Source organism: Pyxicephalus adspersus, chromosome 11 (assembly GCF_032062135.1).
Source record: "Pyxicephalus adspersus chromosome 11, UCB_Pads_2.0, whole genome shotgun sequence".
NCBI lineage: Eukaryota > Metazoa > Chordata > Amphibia > Anura > Pyxicephalidae > Pyxicephalus > Pyxicephalus adspersus.
Genome location: NC_092868.1, coordinates 16,154,000 through 16,169,647, shown reverse-complemented (window position 1 = coordinate 16,169,647; position 15,648 = coordinate 16,154,000). Strand labels below are relative to the sequence as shown.

The 15,648-nt window shown below is 37.5% G+C and overlaps 1 protein-coding gene across 1 annotated transcript in view; it reads right to left on the bottom strand.

Moving 5' to 3' along the window:
- The window catches only part of SLC17A7 (solute carrier family 17 member 7), a 57,913-nt gene that overhangs the window by 18,730 nt on the left and 23,535 nt on the right, over positions 1-15,648 (bottom strand). Inside the window, exon 3 of the mRNA XM_072426879.1 lies at positions 13,678-13,796. Within this exon, the coding sequence (XP_072282980.1) occupies positions 13,678-13,796 (119 nt within the window). The remainder of the gene's footprint in view (positions 1-13,677; positions 13,797-15,648) is intronic.

The window sequence follows — 15,648 nt, the reverse complement described above, 5'->3', positions numbered from 1 at the left end:
TGACCCACTGCTGGATACATCCCGCAACACAGGGAAACCTCCCCCATGCAATTCAGGTAAAGCTCTAAAAATGTTATCCCAGGCCTGACTGATGGATGTTTGGTGGTTCCATAACCCCTCTGTGTGTGACTACACCTACTACTCCTCCCCCCACTGCTCCTACTCAAGGATTGATCATTTTTGGCTCCAACACTCTGAATTACATATGTGACCTTGGGTCGATTCCATTATCAGACCATGCTCCAATCTCCCTTTACATAGAACTAGCTCACACTGAACCCAAATCTTGGAACTAGAGCCTGAATGAGTCCTTCCTCCAGGTGATGGTAAATGTCTTTTTGGAATTAGGCCACTATTGCAACGCCTGACAGTGCTCCCCTGATGGTCTGGGAGGCCCATATGGCAGTCGTTCGTGGCATATTTATTAAAAATGGGACCTGATTAAAAAAAGCACGAAACCGGAAATAGTGGACACTTTACAACAGACCTCCAATTTAGAACTCTCTCACAAATCTACCCTGGATGCCACGAAAGGTGGGGAGCTCCATGCACTTCGCAAGAGACTATCTATGCTCTGCCTAAATAAAGCCAAAGCTCCTGGCTAAATGCAGGATAACATTTTATGAACATGGAAATTAGAGCAGCCTAATGCTGGCTAATGCATTTCAGACACAAAAAAATTGTTCCTTTGTACAGTTTCTCATGGATAGTGGCAAAAACTCTTCCACTATGAGTTCTATGACAACTTGTACAACATCCCAGGGCTCTTTTCTCCCGTTATGATAGATGAAAGTGCAAGGGCTATCAGGGACTATCTCTCCAATTCGCGTCTGCCCTACCTCTCTGTGACAGAGTGGGAGTTATTAGAGACATCTATCATAACAAAGGAGCTCTGTTTAGCTATACAGGACACCCCCGTGTGCAAGACCCCAGGCCCGGATGCCCTACCGTCTTCATAATAAAATGCTCTCCAGGACAAACTAGACTCCCAGTTTGTGAATACTTTAAAGTCATGCATAGCCTTATCCACCATAACCACACATAATTCATGCCCCGTAGGGAAACCAGGGATAACACAACCATGAGTGCTGAATTGGGTTTACCACACTAAATCCAAAAACTATCCACCCACGGGGAAAAGGCCTTCAACTGTGTCGATTGGCAATTTATGTTTGAAACCCTGATACACATAGGTCTATGCCTCCATATGCTGTCTTGTATTCAGGCCATCTACTCCCATCCCACTGCCACAGTTAGGGTAAATGGGTTACAGTTGGCCCCCTATGCAAATCTAATGGCACAGGACAGGGCTGTCCTCTGTCCCCTTTAGGCTTTATATTGACACTGGAACCCTTACTCTTCACTGTTCGAGTCTCAAGTGCAATTGAAGGTCTAGGAATGGGACCCACAATACACAAGGTCAGTGCCTTTGTGGACGACTTGCTGTTCACAGTAACCAACCCTACAGTTTCCCTGTTGAATCTAATGAAAACACTGGAAGCATATGATTTATTGTCAAATTTTAAGATAAACTACGCCAAGTCAGCAACACTAGACATCTCGTTACTGACTACCACCTGCTCATATTTGAAACGCTCCTTTGCCTTTCTTTGGAAACGCCAGTCATTCACATACCTTGGCACAGGGAATTCTCTTTTTTCATAAAGTAATGCGCATGCCCAGCTCCAAATGAAGGTGCACAGGCACAGTTTTGACTATGGGAGGCCGTTATCCTCGCCAATATGAGGTGAGACATCCACACAGCCCATTGACTGATTTATACAGCATAAATGCTGCCCGTCTCTCCTCTTTACTTTGGATAAGACCCAGAATATCAGTAAGCTTAAATTAAAAGCCTTATACTAATTACCTCCTTATTTCATACTTTTAATGAAGAGTATTAGGACTATTGGTAGAGGTAAGAAACTTTATATACAACGACAGCATTCTCTGACTCCTTCTTTTAGGTACCTACTCCATAAACATAACTCTGGTCTCAGAACTACTACCAGCACTTTTTCACAGTATATCCCCTTTGGATGACAATTGTAAGAAGGTTCCTCAATGATACTATATACAAGTATGATTAGACCAATGAAATATTTAGGCCTAATATTAGTGAAATTATGTATTTCACAGACTGTACTACCTATCAGGGATATAATTTTATCCTCCTTACCATGGATTTAATAAACTGCTGTAATCCCAGTTAACAATACTGTAACAAGTAAGTGACCTTACATATATATTTTTCCTCCTCCCCCTTGTTTCTGAATTTCTATACTAAAAAGTATAAACATAAGCCTAATTTATAAATATTTACACCCATCACTTAGTATTTACATATATTTATATATAGAAAAACAACACTAAATGAATTTATCACACACAACTGTCAATGTATTACTCCTTTGGGCAACCATTCACAAATCGATAAAACAACATGAATCAATTACACACAGAGAATCGATACACAAAATATTCATTATTTCTATGTATGTATTTCTTACCTACAAGATAACCTTGTATAACTGTAAATAGTCAATACTAACATAACATGTGACAGTTTATTTGTGTATAAACCTCTATTTATGGTAACTCTTATATATATCTGAGTTCTTATCATAAGCTCCTAATGTAATTTACGTATTTATGTACTGTAAGATTTGGTTTTAGAACTATGTTACTGATTGTATTCCAATTTTGTTCTTTCTTCAACCATTAGTTGCATACATCTACTCTTTACCCCCAAGGAAGCGTTATAGGTGAAGGTAACATATGTCAGGTAACAAGACATTTTACCGGCTCTATTCACGCTATATGTTATTATTTGTACCAATAGTAGGTAATCTACGTTTAGTTCAGCAGCCTCCACCTCATGAATATATAATGGGAGATGGATATACACATTAATGTTCTGATGTATATTATCTTTTGCAACAAAATTTTAGAAATATAATAATTGAAAAGCAGCCTTGAAGCCCCTCTCTTTCCTTTCCTTCCTTATTACCTACCTTGGCATGGCAATACCACGAGATCTTTCTGAGGTCTTCTTTCTACATTACAAGCAGATCTACAAAGATGGGATAAAACAGCATTTTCCTGGATGGGGTGTAATAACATTATCAAAATGAATATACTACCCCGGTTTCTCTATATCTTTCAAACTCTCCCGGTAAAAGTTCCAGCTCATTTTTTAGGACCCCTACATAAAGGCTCTTTAGGTTTATTTGGCATAACAAATCCCCTAGGATCTGCAGGACTTTGCTTATGCGATCCAAAACGGCAGAAGGCCTGGGAGTATCAAATTTTTTCCACTACTACTTAGCCACACCACAACCAGCACGTATCTGTCCATATTCAACAATTTAAACAGTGGGTGTCAATGGAACAAACTTTTTCTCCAACTTCCCTGTGCCTCCTACCTTGGCTGCCGCCCTCATCCATAGTGGGACTTAAGCTTTGTGTAAGGTTTTTCCATAGCCTAAATATATCACCCTCCCCGTTGCCTCTCTTTCCGATCTTGGGCAACCCTTTCTTCCTCCTGGGATGGAAGACCAGGTTTTTTGGAGATTAGTGTCAGTTGATATTTGCAGGGCACGCCAATTCCCCCAATCTGGAAGATGGGTGGGGAGGACAGTACTGAGTGCCAGGTCAAGCGACTATGACCTAGACTTTTGGAGGTCAGTACAACTCTCCCATTTTCTGCAAACTCTCCAACTGGCCATGGCCTACAACAGATCCTTAACACCCTTTGAACAACAATGTGTGGGTGGGGGGGATCTGACACATTTTCTGGACTGTATATGAGCTCTTACAGACCTCACCCCCGAATTACACTCCTGCCTATGTTTTAGCCTGGGAATCAGACCTTTTACTTACATTGTCAAGGGAACAAGGAGAAAGGATCTTATTATGGACACACAAAACGTCTATTGGAACCAAGTTCCAAGAATCCAGTTACAAAGTGTTATCAAGATGGTACTGCTCTCCTGAGAAACTCCACCGTCTTTTCCGAGTGTGCTGGACAGGTGTTGAAGATGTCAGATGGGAGTTGGCGCCATCCTACACATCTTTTGACAATATCCACGTTTCTGGTCAACGATACAAACCATTGTTCAACAGTTGACAGATAAACATGTCCCTGATGACCCTGCCTTTTTTCCTCCTACAGCACAACTCGTTCTCTTTGAAAATGTATAAACGCTCAGTGATTAGACACTTTATTGTAGTGGCCACTTCATGTATAGCTGCTTATTGGCGGAACCCCTCCCATTTGTCTGTGATTGCAGAGGGTAAATGAAATCCACCATATGGAGTATCTCACCTACCCCATTCGGGGGACCAGCAGAAAGGTCGGTGACACATGGTTCTACTGATCTCAATTTATTACCTCCACAGAATATAACCGCCATTTTGACTCAATTGCACAGCACCTTTGATAAGCTCTTCGTACCATCCTTCATCACAACATTCACTCCCCTACGCCCTTGCCATGGTCCCAAAACTCCCTCCTCTATTCCCCCCTCCCCCATACTGCTCCCCTATCTTTTTATCCCATCTGGTATGCACTCCTGACTTGTCGAATTTAAAGTTCAACTCGGTACCTTGCATTTGGTGAATTTTTATATTATTGTCGTCTATGTAACTTATGCTACATTTATGCAATTGTTTGTTCACATTTGTAACTGTTACATATTACCCTATTCCCTTTTACAAAGTCCAAGAATAATGTTTAAAAAAAATCTTTACTACAAGAAACACAACCTCCTCACCTTCTGGGTGACCTTCATTAAGAGGTACTGAATTTGTGAGCGCCACTACCTCATAAAAAATTGGTGAACAAGTTTAAGTTTAGATTAACAAGTAACAAGTTTAGATTTTCCGATGAAAATAAATAGTAGATGACAAATAACTAACACGGAACAGGTATGTTATTGAAAACTGTAGTGTATGCATACCTAATTTTTAACTCAGAACTTACTCAGTGAAGTGAATTTGCACTTTAAATTGCTGACAATATGATATGTTGTTGTGATATGTGTACAGGTGTAAAGATGGCAAAGTGGCTGCTGCTATCGCAAAACTTACTTTCACACTGCTGATTTTCACTTCTTCACTACCCAGTAACACTGTTGGTGGCATGCGGTGAAACACAATAAATGAGGTTGTGAAAGAAAAAAGAATTTGGTTCTGTATTCTTGATTAGGAAAAGTGTCAAAATCACTTCTCTGCCAGAGGGTATGCTGGATGATACAATGTCATGTGCTCACACTGACAGATTTTAATGAAATGACTCACCCATCTTCAATCTGACATAATTACCAACACTGTCATCCCCACAGCTTGCCAATAAGATTTCTTTCACGCAAGCTCCTTCAGCCTGACTTAAGGGCAAAAGGATGTATTTAACCATCAATGTTCTGCAATGAATGTATTTACTGACATAGAGCAGGAAATGCATTTCACACAAAGTCAATTTGCATCCTTGTACCAGGTCAGTATATAGGCAAAGGGGTGAGCATTACAGCCAAACAACCAGGATAAAAAAAGAATGAGAGCAAGATAGAGATGCTTTAGGGCTCATATCGCATCGTATTATCATCTAAAGGCTGCTATCTATTTACCTTTTAAAAAAAACACACAGAGGACTCATGACTGCTAAGAATCATAAGCATAGCCAGTCATAATCTCTTTAACCTAACAGTAAGGTAGACACTGGCCTAATTTCAAGGCCTCAGCGAACCCTTGCTAAATATAAGTAGGCTCATAAATGTTTTAAATAAAATAAAAATCATATGACATACCTAGAATATTTTATACTTGGAACCAATTTACAACATTCCTCTGATCTATACATCATTATTAATTAATCAACATAGTTAATTAAATTAATGGATAATTATAGCCAGACTGTAAAAAGTCTTTAAAAATTGCAATGACCACTTTCACTAGTCTTCATTGGAAAATGGTTTCCTATATATATTGGTGGTCAGTGAAAAAATGGTCCCTTAGACTGGTGAAAAATAGCCTTTATTTTAAACTAAAACTACCACCTTCTCTCCAATATACTCATTCAAATCTTATTATTAAAGCCATATACCCAGCTACCTCACACGGTGATCTTTTATATGTACCTATTGCCTACTTACATATCATTCTTATGATCCACAATTATCTATAGAACAACTAAGTCTCTGAATCGCAGAGGAAGCAGAGCGAAATGCGTCGAGAATTGAGACGTCAAATTATAAATATTTGCAATTAATCATATGTGGTATGTGAGCACCTGGATTCTGAATTTTTGCATCAGCATAGGGGATCTATGTCTAGCAAAGCATTTATTTTTTGTTCAGTAACAGATATCACTTATTTATATTGAAAAAAAAGCTGTAATTTGCTTCTTTCATCTTCCAACTATATTGGTGGTCATTGTAGGTAGGAAATCAATATTTTATTGATCACTACCCAATAATGTCCCAGCAACCACTGGAGGATCCATAGATTTCACTAAGGTCAAGGAAAAGTCCCCCCTGGGATTGGTGGTTAATTAAAAAAAAAGACCCCTTTCACTTTGTCATAGATCAAGGGGTCCTCAAACATTCAATCATCTTCTGTCAGTAGAATTTCTGACTGTAATACATATAAAATTATATAAATGTCACTGTGGTATGGCTTGCTAACTGACCACTAAAATAATCAGATGGAGTAAAATCTGTTTTTGCAAGCTAGCAGCTATCCAAATTCAAGCAGGAAACTGTCCTTAGAAATGCCATCAAACTGCATCTGATGGCTCCTTTCCACCTCACCTACATCCAGAAAAAAACATACAAAAAACGTGTTTGCGTATGTTTTGAAGAGTCATTTAACGGAAATGCAATAAATTAAGTAAGTAGTCTGCAAAATCTGATATCCTTTATAAAAACTAGCTGCTTGGGCATTTTAAGCATCTGTACCTTTTAAGTCGCTACCAAAAGTCAGCAACTTAATTTCCATACTCATTCCAGGTGATTGAGAATATAAAACCTTTGAATTGGCATGGCAACCATACAGTTTGAATTTTATAAAGGAAGATTTCATCCTTTGTTTTCTCTCAGGATAGTTTTTTTTTTTTTTTGAAGAAACTAAACATCTGTTTTTCCACTGTATTATATTGATAACCATGTAACATAAACAGCATAGAAAATATGATGATAAGTATCAATAATACATGGAGAACAAGATGTAACAAGCAGTGGACAAGATGTCGTTAAACAATATGAAGCAATTTTATTAAGATTACTGCCCAGGGAAAACATGCTACATAGCAGCACTACTGCAAATTAAATACAACTGTATCAGGAAACGTGGACGATTACCAAACCTACATTATACATATGAAATCTCTGCTTTGCAGTATTTAAGGGTCCTTTGAGATTACCCAACATAATAAACATGATGATGCCAGATGCATGGATGCATCTTTTATCAGTTTAGAAAAGGCATACAAGTTTGAATTGTGTATAGGCTAACAGTTTTCCTGTGCATCCCACGTTATGCTTTAGTTATGCCACCAGGTCCTGGACTTCCACAAAGGCAGCAGAATGCTCATAGGGGTCTATTTACAAAGCAGTGAATTTGTAATTTACTGACACATTCCATGTGTACATTTGAGAAGAGCATGATTATCTCCAGTTTCTCGCCCTTCTAGCTCTCTTTTTCTGAGTGTGTGGGGGAGAACCATCTTAGGTGTGGGATATCCTAAAAATGTATGATTTATTGGGCTTTCTAAAGTGGTGGATAAAAGATGGTTATGGTGCTTATCATTCTCAAGCCGGTAGTAGTTTGCAGCTGGGAACATAAATTATGGTGGGTGTGTCCCCCATGCTGGTGTGATATGGTGAGAGATGGTGAGTAGTGCCTCCGAGAGCTTGCAGCTTAAAATATTGCCGTTGGGGGTAAGACTGTTATTCTGATGGTATTATTTGTTGTCATTTGTTAAGGAGGTAATTGTTTTTTTTTTAATGGCTAATGTAATTATGGTTAATTATTAAGTTATTATAATGTAAATAAAGTGTCCATTATGGCCAATTTCCCAAAAATAGTGTGATCAGTGTTAATATAAAAGGGAAGGGGAAAGGGGCCATGGTGGGGTGGTATGGGTGAGATGTAAAAGAGGTGGTGAGCATCCTAGCTTCCTGGTCATGTGCATTCCATTAGGACTGCCCATTATTTTAAAAGGGAAGCCAAAACATATAATCATTGAGAAAACAGATATTCCACAAAGCACAGGAGTACATTAAAGTAATGCTGTGCAATGCATGTTTGTTGGTTCCATGCTTTATATTTAATGCTTTAGTGTGCCATTAGGAAAGAATGGCACTGCAACATATGGTTATGCGGGTAAAATGTGCATTGTAAAAGTGTGTGTTAGGCTTTAATCCTTTTTCTTAGGTAGAGCACTGCAGGGTGTTTGCAATTAGCACTATACACCTCTGTCAGAGGGTAAAATTCTCTGACTTCACCACTAAACCCAGACCTTTCATCCCATCATGCTATTAAAACATCTCAGGACCACTCAAAGATTTCCTATTGGATAGTAAGATGATATGTGGGACTTTCTTTTAAAGTTGTCAAAGTCATGTTATTTGGAAAACAATGCTCTTGAGTCACCAACAGGAAGGTTCCAATGGTAATAAAGGCAGGAGCAAGCATTATGTAGGGCTGATCAAATTAAGGCTGTCCTTGGCCCACCTAATTCATTCAATAGATTTCAGTTCTTGCAATCATACCATTTCAACATCACATGTGCCTATTAACTAGGGTGGCCTGAATGAGCCAGATACTGTGATGTTTTTGGAAAGCTATGTACAGCACCCTGCCAAACCCTCCTACCAGCCAGTTCAATCCTGCTTAGTTGATACAAAAATAAGATTTTTTTTGTATCAAAAGTTGGCCCACTAAGGCCACAGGGTATCCCTCTAATATTGATTTGGATATACTATTTAGTATTCCAGACGCAGAAAATTACTTGCGTCATAAGCAGATGTCATGGGCACATGTTAGAAAACACAATAAATGTCATGTCATTATTAGGAAAACAATTCAAATTATTTAAAATTCTTAAGAGAAGAAAATAAGGGTCGAATATGACCTCATTAGCCCATTGCTGCTTTACTGTTCAGTTACAGTTTGGAGTGGGGAAGTGACCTGATGTGTTGACTAACCACAGGGAAATACAAAGTCTCCAAATTGCTGCAGAGGTTTAGTTTATGTATTGTTTAGGCTTTGTTTATGTATTGCAACATCTCTAAGTAATGTACAATGGGATAGCAATGGTCATTACAAATGACTGTCTGTCTTATCCCTTGGCTGCCTTGGCACCAAATCAACTTCAGTCAATTAATTAAATTAATCTGTGAATGTATATTCTTGGATTAAAATTTGAGCCCAAACTACAGGAATTTCTAACTTCATTTGCGGTGAAATACTAGCGATAAATGCTGCTTGTCTAAATGGCTGGCCAGATGTTTTTCACTGTGTCACATTGAATAAACTATTCGTCTTCAGGAATGGTAATAAATCCCGTTTTTTAGCAGGAAGTAAAATGAAAACTATCCTATGTCCCACTATTCTACCCTTTTCTAACCTACTGTTTCCACCCTATTCTACTCAAAAAGAAAATTGTATCTGGATGGACAGTTTATTGCATTTAGTAATGTACAACATGTATTGGAATGTTGATATTTTAAATGTTTTTTAATAAAACATAAAGGCACTGAGTATCATCATACATATTTATTATAAATGCTACTAGTTTTTTTGTACCATAAATACAGTGTTGCAATAAGCCAGTTTATTCCAAAATATGAGCAGTGTTTTAAAACCACACAGGCAGCTATTATTACTTAATATATTATGTTAAAATCCATAAAAATACACAATGCTTTTCAAATGAGAATTACAGGCAGAAAGAACAAGATAAAAATGAATAGCCTAATAAAGGATATTATATATTAACACAACAATCTGTTTGCAATATTTACTTTCAATTTAGAGATTCCTCCAAAGAATGTGTTTTTGTTGCTATGACATTTAGTGATGTCTTCATGATAGATGAATAATAATTGGCATTAAATAATGTGTTTACAATCTGCTTAGAGCAGCCTTTCTCAGCCTTTTTATTTTTGAGGAACCCTAGAAAAAGGTTTCATGCTTTGTGGAACACCTGTTCTCCGCATTTTTTGTGGGAAAAAAAGCCTTTTAAATTGGTGGAAATACCACATAATGCCACAAATGTCACATAAAGTGGTGGCTAGAAAACCATCTTAAAAAGCACCTAAAAATTTAATGAGTGACTCACGCAGCTGGCTCTACCAAGTGGTGTTGGCCTCTGAATTATGCAGGCACTGTCTTATGGGAGGTACATTAGCCACAATTAAAGAAACTCCAGCAAACCCTGGAGGAAATATGCAGTTTCACTCAACCCTGATTGAGAATGACTGGCCTAGATGTACTATCCAAAAGGCCAGCAGTGGCAGGGATGTTCCGTGGCTTAGCAAGTCCTAGTTGGGGTATGGGGTATATATAATGCCGAGGCATTTTGTCTATTAGGGCCCCATGAAAAATAACTGTGATGTTTAGCAGACGGATGGCTTGTATGAAAAGAGCCAAGGAAAAGTTGGGGGGAATCCTTGGCCACCCAGTTCATGTCCAGGTCTTCGCCTGTACTTGGAGAGCAGAGGTACTCTACTTGGGTAATCAGCTTCCCAAGACTTGAAGGGGAAGGAGCTCCAGAGTCAAATGATTCAAAGAAAGCTGCTCATGCCAAAATTTGTTTATACAAAAATATTTTTTGTTCTCCATTTTACTATTAGCAATATTTGTATTTACCACCTGAAATGTGTTTGTTTTTTCCTGAAAATTGACAGTGTGCTGCCTCATTGAACTGCTGAAAACCTGTTGACATGAGCAATCCCCCATAGCAAGCTCACACAGTGGATTGATTACCTATTAATTAAAACTCCTTCCACAAAAAGACCAGAGAGCTTCCTAGAAAACAGCATACAGTATAATGAAAGAAAAGGAATGCCAGATGCCCTTTGATGACAACTTTCACAGGACAGAGAAAAGAGTGGTAAAATAAAAAGTCACAAACTTGTTTTCCTTAATATTATAGTTAATATTAATAACAAATATTAAAAAAAGGAAGGTTTCTTTAAACATTTGAAATTTGCTTTACTTTACTTACCATACTATAAAATTATATTTCTACTAAAGAATTTCATATTTTTCTGAGTCAGGCAGAGAAGCATTCACTTTTGTACAAAGCCTTCTTTGCTGGTATAGCAGTTCTTTGTGATAACAGTCAGCACTGTTCGGTGTTTAAAGGTGTCTATAACAGCATGATGTGTTCTCATTGTCCCCTGATTCCTCACTGATTAAAAGCACAGATTCTCTTTCTGAAGCTCCTTTTGTGTATAGGGCTCATGGTGCATGGAGCCAATGCATTGTTCTGTACACTTTGTACATGAATGGTACTTGTCAAAGTACTTTCAGACCCTTTGTGCAGCTGTTCAAGCTGTAACAAGGCCATGTAATAGATATAATATTTAGTGCCCTATGGCAACTAAAAAGAATCAACATTTCTTCACTGTAGAGCCGCTAAAACAATTAAAGTGGAACTATAGCTAAAAATGTAAACATTGTGACCAGGTAGGTCCTTTATTGCAAAAGGGACAAGTAATGTTCTTTTTGCAATAAAATATGCCTCATTTCAATTTTTAAAATACATTCACAAGGTCTGCTGTCTTTTTTTTTCACATTTCCTGATTTTTAGGAAAAACTGACCTGATTGGTCAGCAGGTAAAGCAGGTGCTTTTTTTTCTTTTGCCATTTGATATTCTGCTTACTCCTAAGCGCCATCACTGTTAGCTTATAAGGAGAGAGGAGCGTTAGCACAGCTCCAAAGATCCTCAGCAGGGAGGCTTCACACCTGAATGTAACTTTTTATTTATTGGGGATGATAGTGGACTCCAGAATTTGGGGTAAGAACAGGCTCAATGGATGGGTAACAATGGACTCCACTGATGAAGGTGATAATGGGCTCCGGATGATGATAATAATAATAAGGGACTGCTATGATACTGTGCAGGGGCTGGTCGGATGTGAGGACCTGATTTGTGTTTTCTTATGGTGGGTCTGATCTGTAGTTAACATCTATGATATCAGCACCAACCAATCACAGAAGACAACAAACTGACCTGATTGGTTAGAGAGCCCTGGGGAGAGCTTAAGCCGTGAAGGAGGGCTGTCAGTGGGTCAGGAGTGGATGACAAGATCAACAAGGTGACCTCTTCCGTACATATAAAGAAGAAAGTTTTCTTTTTCTTGGATGCAAGCTGACAGAAGCCAGCGCTACTTGGCGGACTGATATTCCACCGCAAGTAAGTGAGAATAGATATCTAATAATAAATCTGATGTTAGATTTTTAGCCCTCTTTAATTATTCCACTTAAGGAAAAAAAGTCTACCAATGCCATATATTTTAAATAAGTTTTATTTGTCCTGGTTTTTTTGATGGTAAAAGAACACCAAAAGGCCCAGGATTTTATTGCAGGATCTGGAGCTAATTCATCCTATTAATGGTGTCAAAGTGCATACATGTACAATCAGAAAAAAATTGTCGAATTTGAAATGCATGTTGTGTTATGGAAAAGTAATTGCTTCCAAGACTTCAGTTTGTCAATAACATATTGGCAAAGGCCAATCCTATTGAAACAATGTACTGCGCACCCATGAGATTTGTTTGGCCGCAGTAACAGTAGACATGTTTTGTGAACATAAAAGACAATAATTCAGAATAAAAAAAAAAAAATACAATCTGTGAAGCATGTTGGTGGAAATTTATTTTAAGGTTTGTCTGCTGCTTTAGAGCCTGGGCAACTTTAATTCATCAAGTCTTCCGGATAAATGTTTACAGTTATCTGCTTAAAAGTAAAGCAGAAATGGATCTGTCAACATGATAATGACTTAAAACACACAAGCAAATTCACCAAGGAATGGCTCAAAAAACGTACTGGCCTAGACAAAACAGTAACCTAAATCTAATTTAAATGTTGTAGGGAGATTTGAAATTGACAGGTCAAGCCATAAAATTCATAAACATCTTTAAAAGATTAATCATAGAGTGGTCTTAAATGGCAGTATAAAAACACTGGTCTGCAGTTATGCAAATTGCCTACACATTGGGCCTGATTTATTAAACCTCTCAAGGACAGGAGAATGTCATGGGAGAACTGGGGTAATCCTGAAAACTTGCAATGGATCTAGTCCGGAACTGAAAAAAATTTCCAAATTATAACAAATAATTTTAAGAAAATTCATTACATGTTTGATGGATCACCCAGGTTTCCCCATCATATTCTATCTTACTCAGTCTTGGAGAGCTTTAATAAATCACACCCAAAGTTTTTTTCTGCTAAAGCGGACAATACTAGCTTCTGATTCCAAGAATTTCCACAGTACACTTTTATTATTTTTGGTAAATCAATTATTACAAAAGTACTCGTACTAAAGTTCCACATTGTTGTTCAAAGATAAGACATAGAGCACCACTATGTCTATTATTTATTGCCCAAAGTCCATGACCATACGTGGCAGAACAAAAATAATAATAATATTATTTTTAAGCTCATACCTGTTAGCTGCAAATTTTTGAGAGATGTAGCCCCCCGGAATCTGCGTAACGATGTACCCCCAGAAAAATGAGCCATGTATCATTCCAACTGTTTCTGGATCCCAGGAAAATTGTGCTTGCTGTGAAAACAAAATTATTATGCCATTATATCAGCTATATGATGGATCTTCATTAGGTATTCAAACAGGTTCGGGGCAGATCCACATCCAAATTTATAACTTTATTTGGATGAAGAGTAAAAGTAAAATTTAAAGTTGCCAGCTGAGTTTTACTTATTTTCTGCCATTGATTACCCCCTTCTGAAAATGCTAATTACATAGCTGTTCTTCCAACACATTAACTTTTAACACTAATCAACACTAACATGTAAATTTATACTGCACACTGGTTCAGTGAATTTCAATTTTAAATAAAAAGCCAGAATGACAGACAGGCAAGATGTGTTTTAAAAATAATATCTGGCAATATGAGAAAGTTTTTCTGGACTACCAAATGCACTCTGCGCATTTTAAACAATGTGTTGCAATGTAAATAAAGACCCCCCAATACATTCATAAAATGTTGTAAAATGTTCTGCAAGGCTGAAGATGGTACACTTACATCAGAGAAGTTGTGTGATCCAGCAAACCTGGAATAGATTGTTTCAAAATAATTTGCTATTTGCTAGCAAATGTTTTGAATTCTGGACCAGATCCAATCTTGGTTTGCTGAATTACTCAGCTTAACTGATGAAAGTATATCCTATCCAGCCATGGTGAGCTTTAAAAAATCAGACCCACTAAATAATCACCAATATTTTCTATTAATAGGTAAGTACTAGAATATCCTAATTTAAAAACATGAAATTCCAATTTATTTCTAGCAAAGCCGATGGTGAAACAGGAGCAACAAGGTAATGTCTACTTGTCACCACTGTCCTAAAACAATCAGAAATGCCTGGCTTAGGCACTCATATTAAGACTAGTGCAAACACTACTTTCTCATAGCTTCGTGACTTCGTATTTTTTTTTAAATCTCAGCAACATTCTGGCAAAAAAATTCCAATTTTGTGGAATAATCAAGTGTTAAATGTCATGCTCATTCAATGTTAATCACACCAAATAAATAATTCCAGGGGCAATTCAGTTTACTGGAACCTCCCCTATTTAAAATTATATTATGCTGCTACTAGCACTATAGCTTTGCTATATAGTTTGGAAAACAAACTTCAGATTACCTTTTGTACCATCCAATCTTCAGACATAATAATACTGTCAATCACCTAGAGCTTAAAACCTGAGCAAAGAAGAATGGGGCTGATCCCATACATCATATATACTGATAGGTTATCACATTGGTGTGATAGTACATTTTTCAGTAAATTTTTCCTAATATTATTACATTTGTAATGAACCCTAGAAATTGTCTGTTTTAACAGGTGAACAAACATGTTAACTAAGCAAATTAGACTTTACTAAAAATAATATGTTAAAGTGTATATATATATATATATATATATATATATATAGTGCAATATTAAATCAAATAGCATTTTCATATAAGGCCAACAATGGAAGCCAATTATTCTTCTCTCATGATAGGCTTTTTATTACCAAGGTGTTTTTATAACTAAGATCTACAGGCTGCAGGTGTCATGTTATCCTCTCCATCTCCTCCAACATTCAGTAACATTGACAAGTAAATGTATGATTTCTATTTTACTGGAATAACAAAACAAGAACAAGGAAACAAGCTTGAGCTTTCATCAGAGTTTACCTTTCCTCAGCCAATCACAGAGCACTAGGGGTGATGAAAGGAGAGACTTTTATTTTTTTACAGGTTATCCCACCCTGACAGGATGATTCCCACAGCTGTGCAGCCGTGGGAATCATCCTGTCAATGTGACAGGCCGTAGAGTCACATACAGTTCCTGCCAGGGCTGCAAAAACATATTAAAGGAGCGGAGCTGTCAGCTCTTGCTCTGATTGCTCT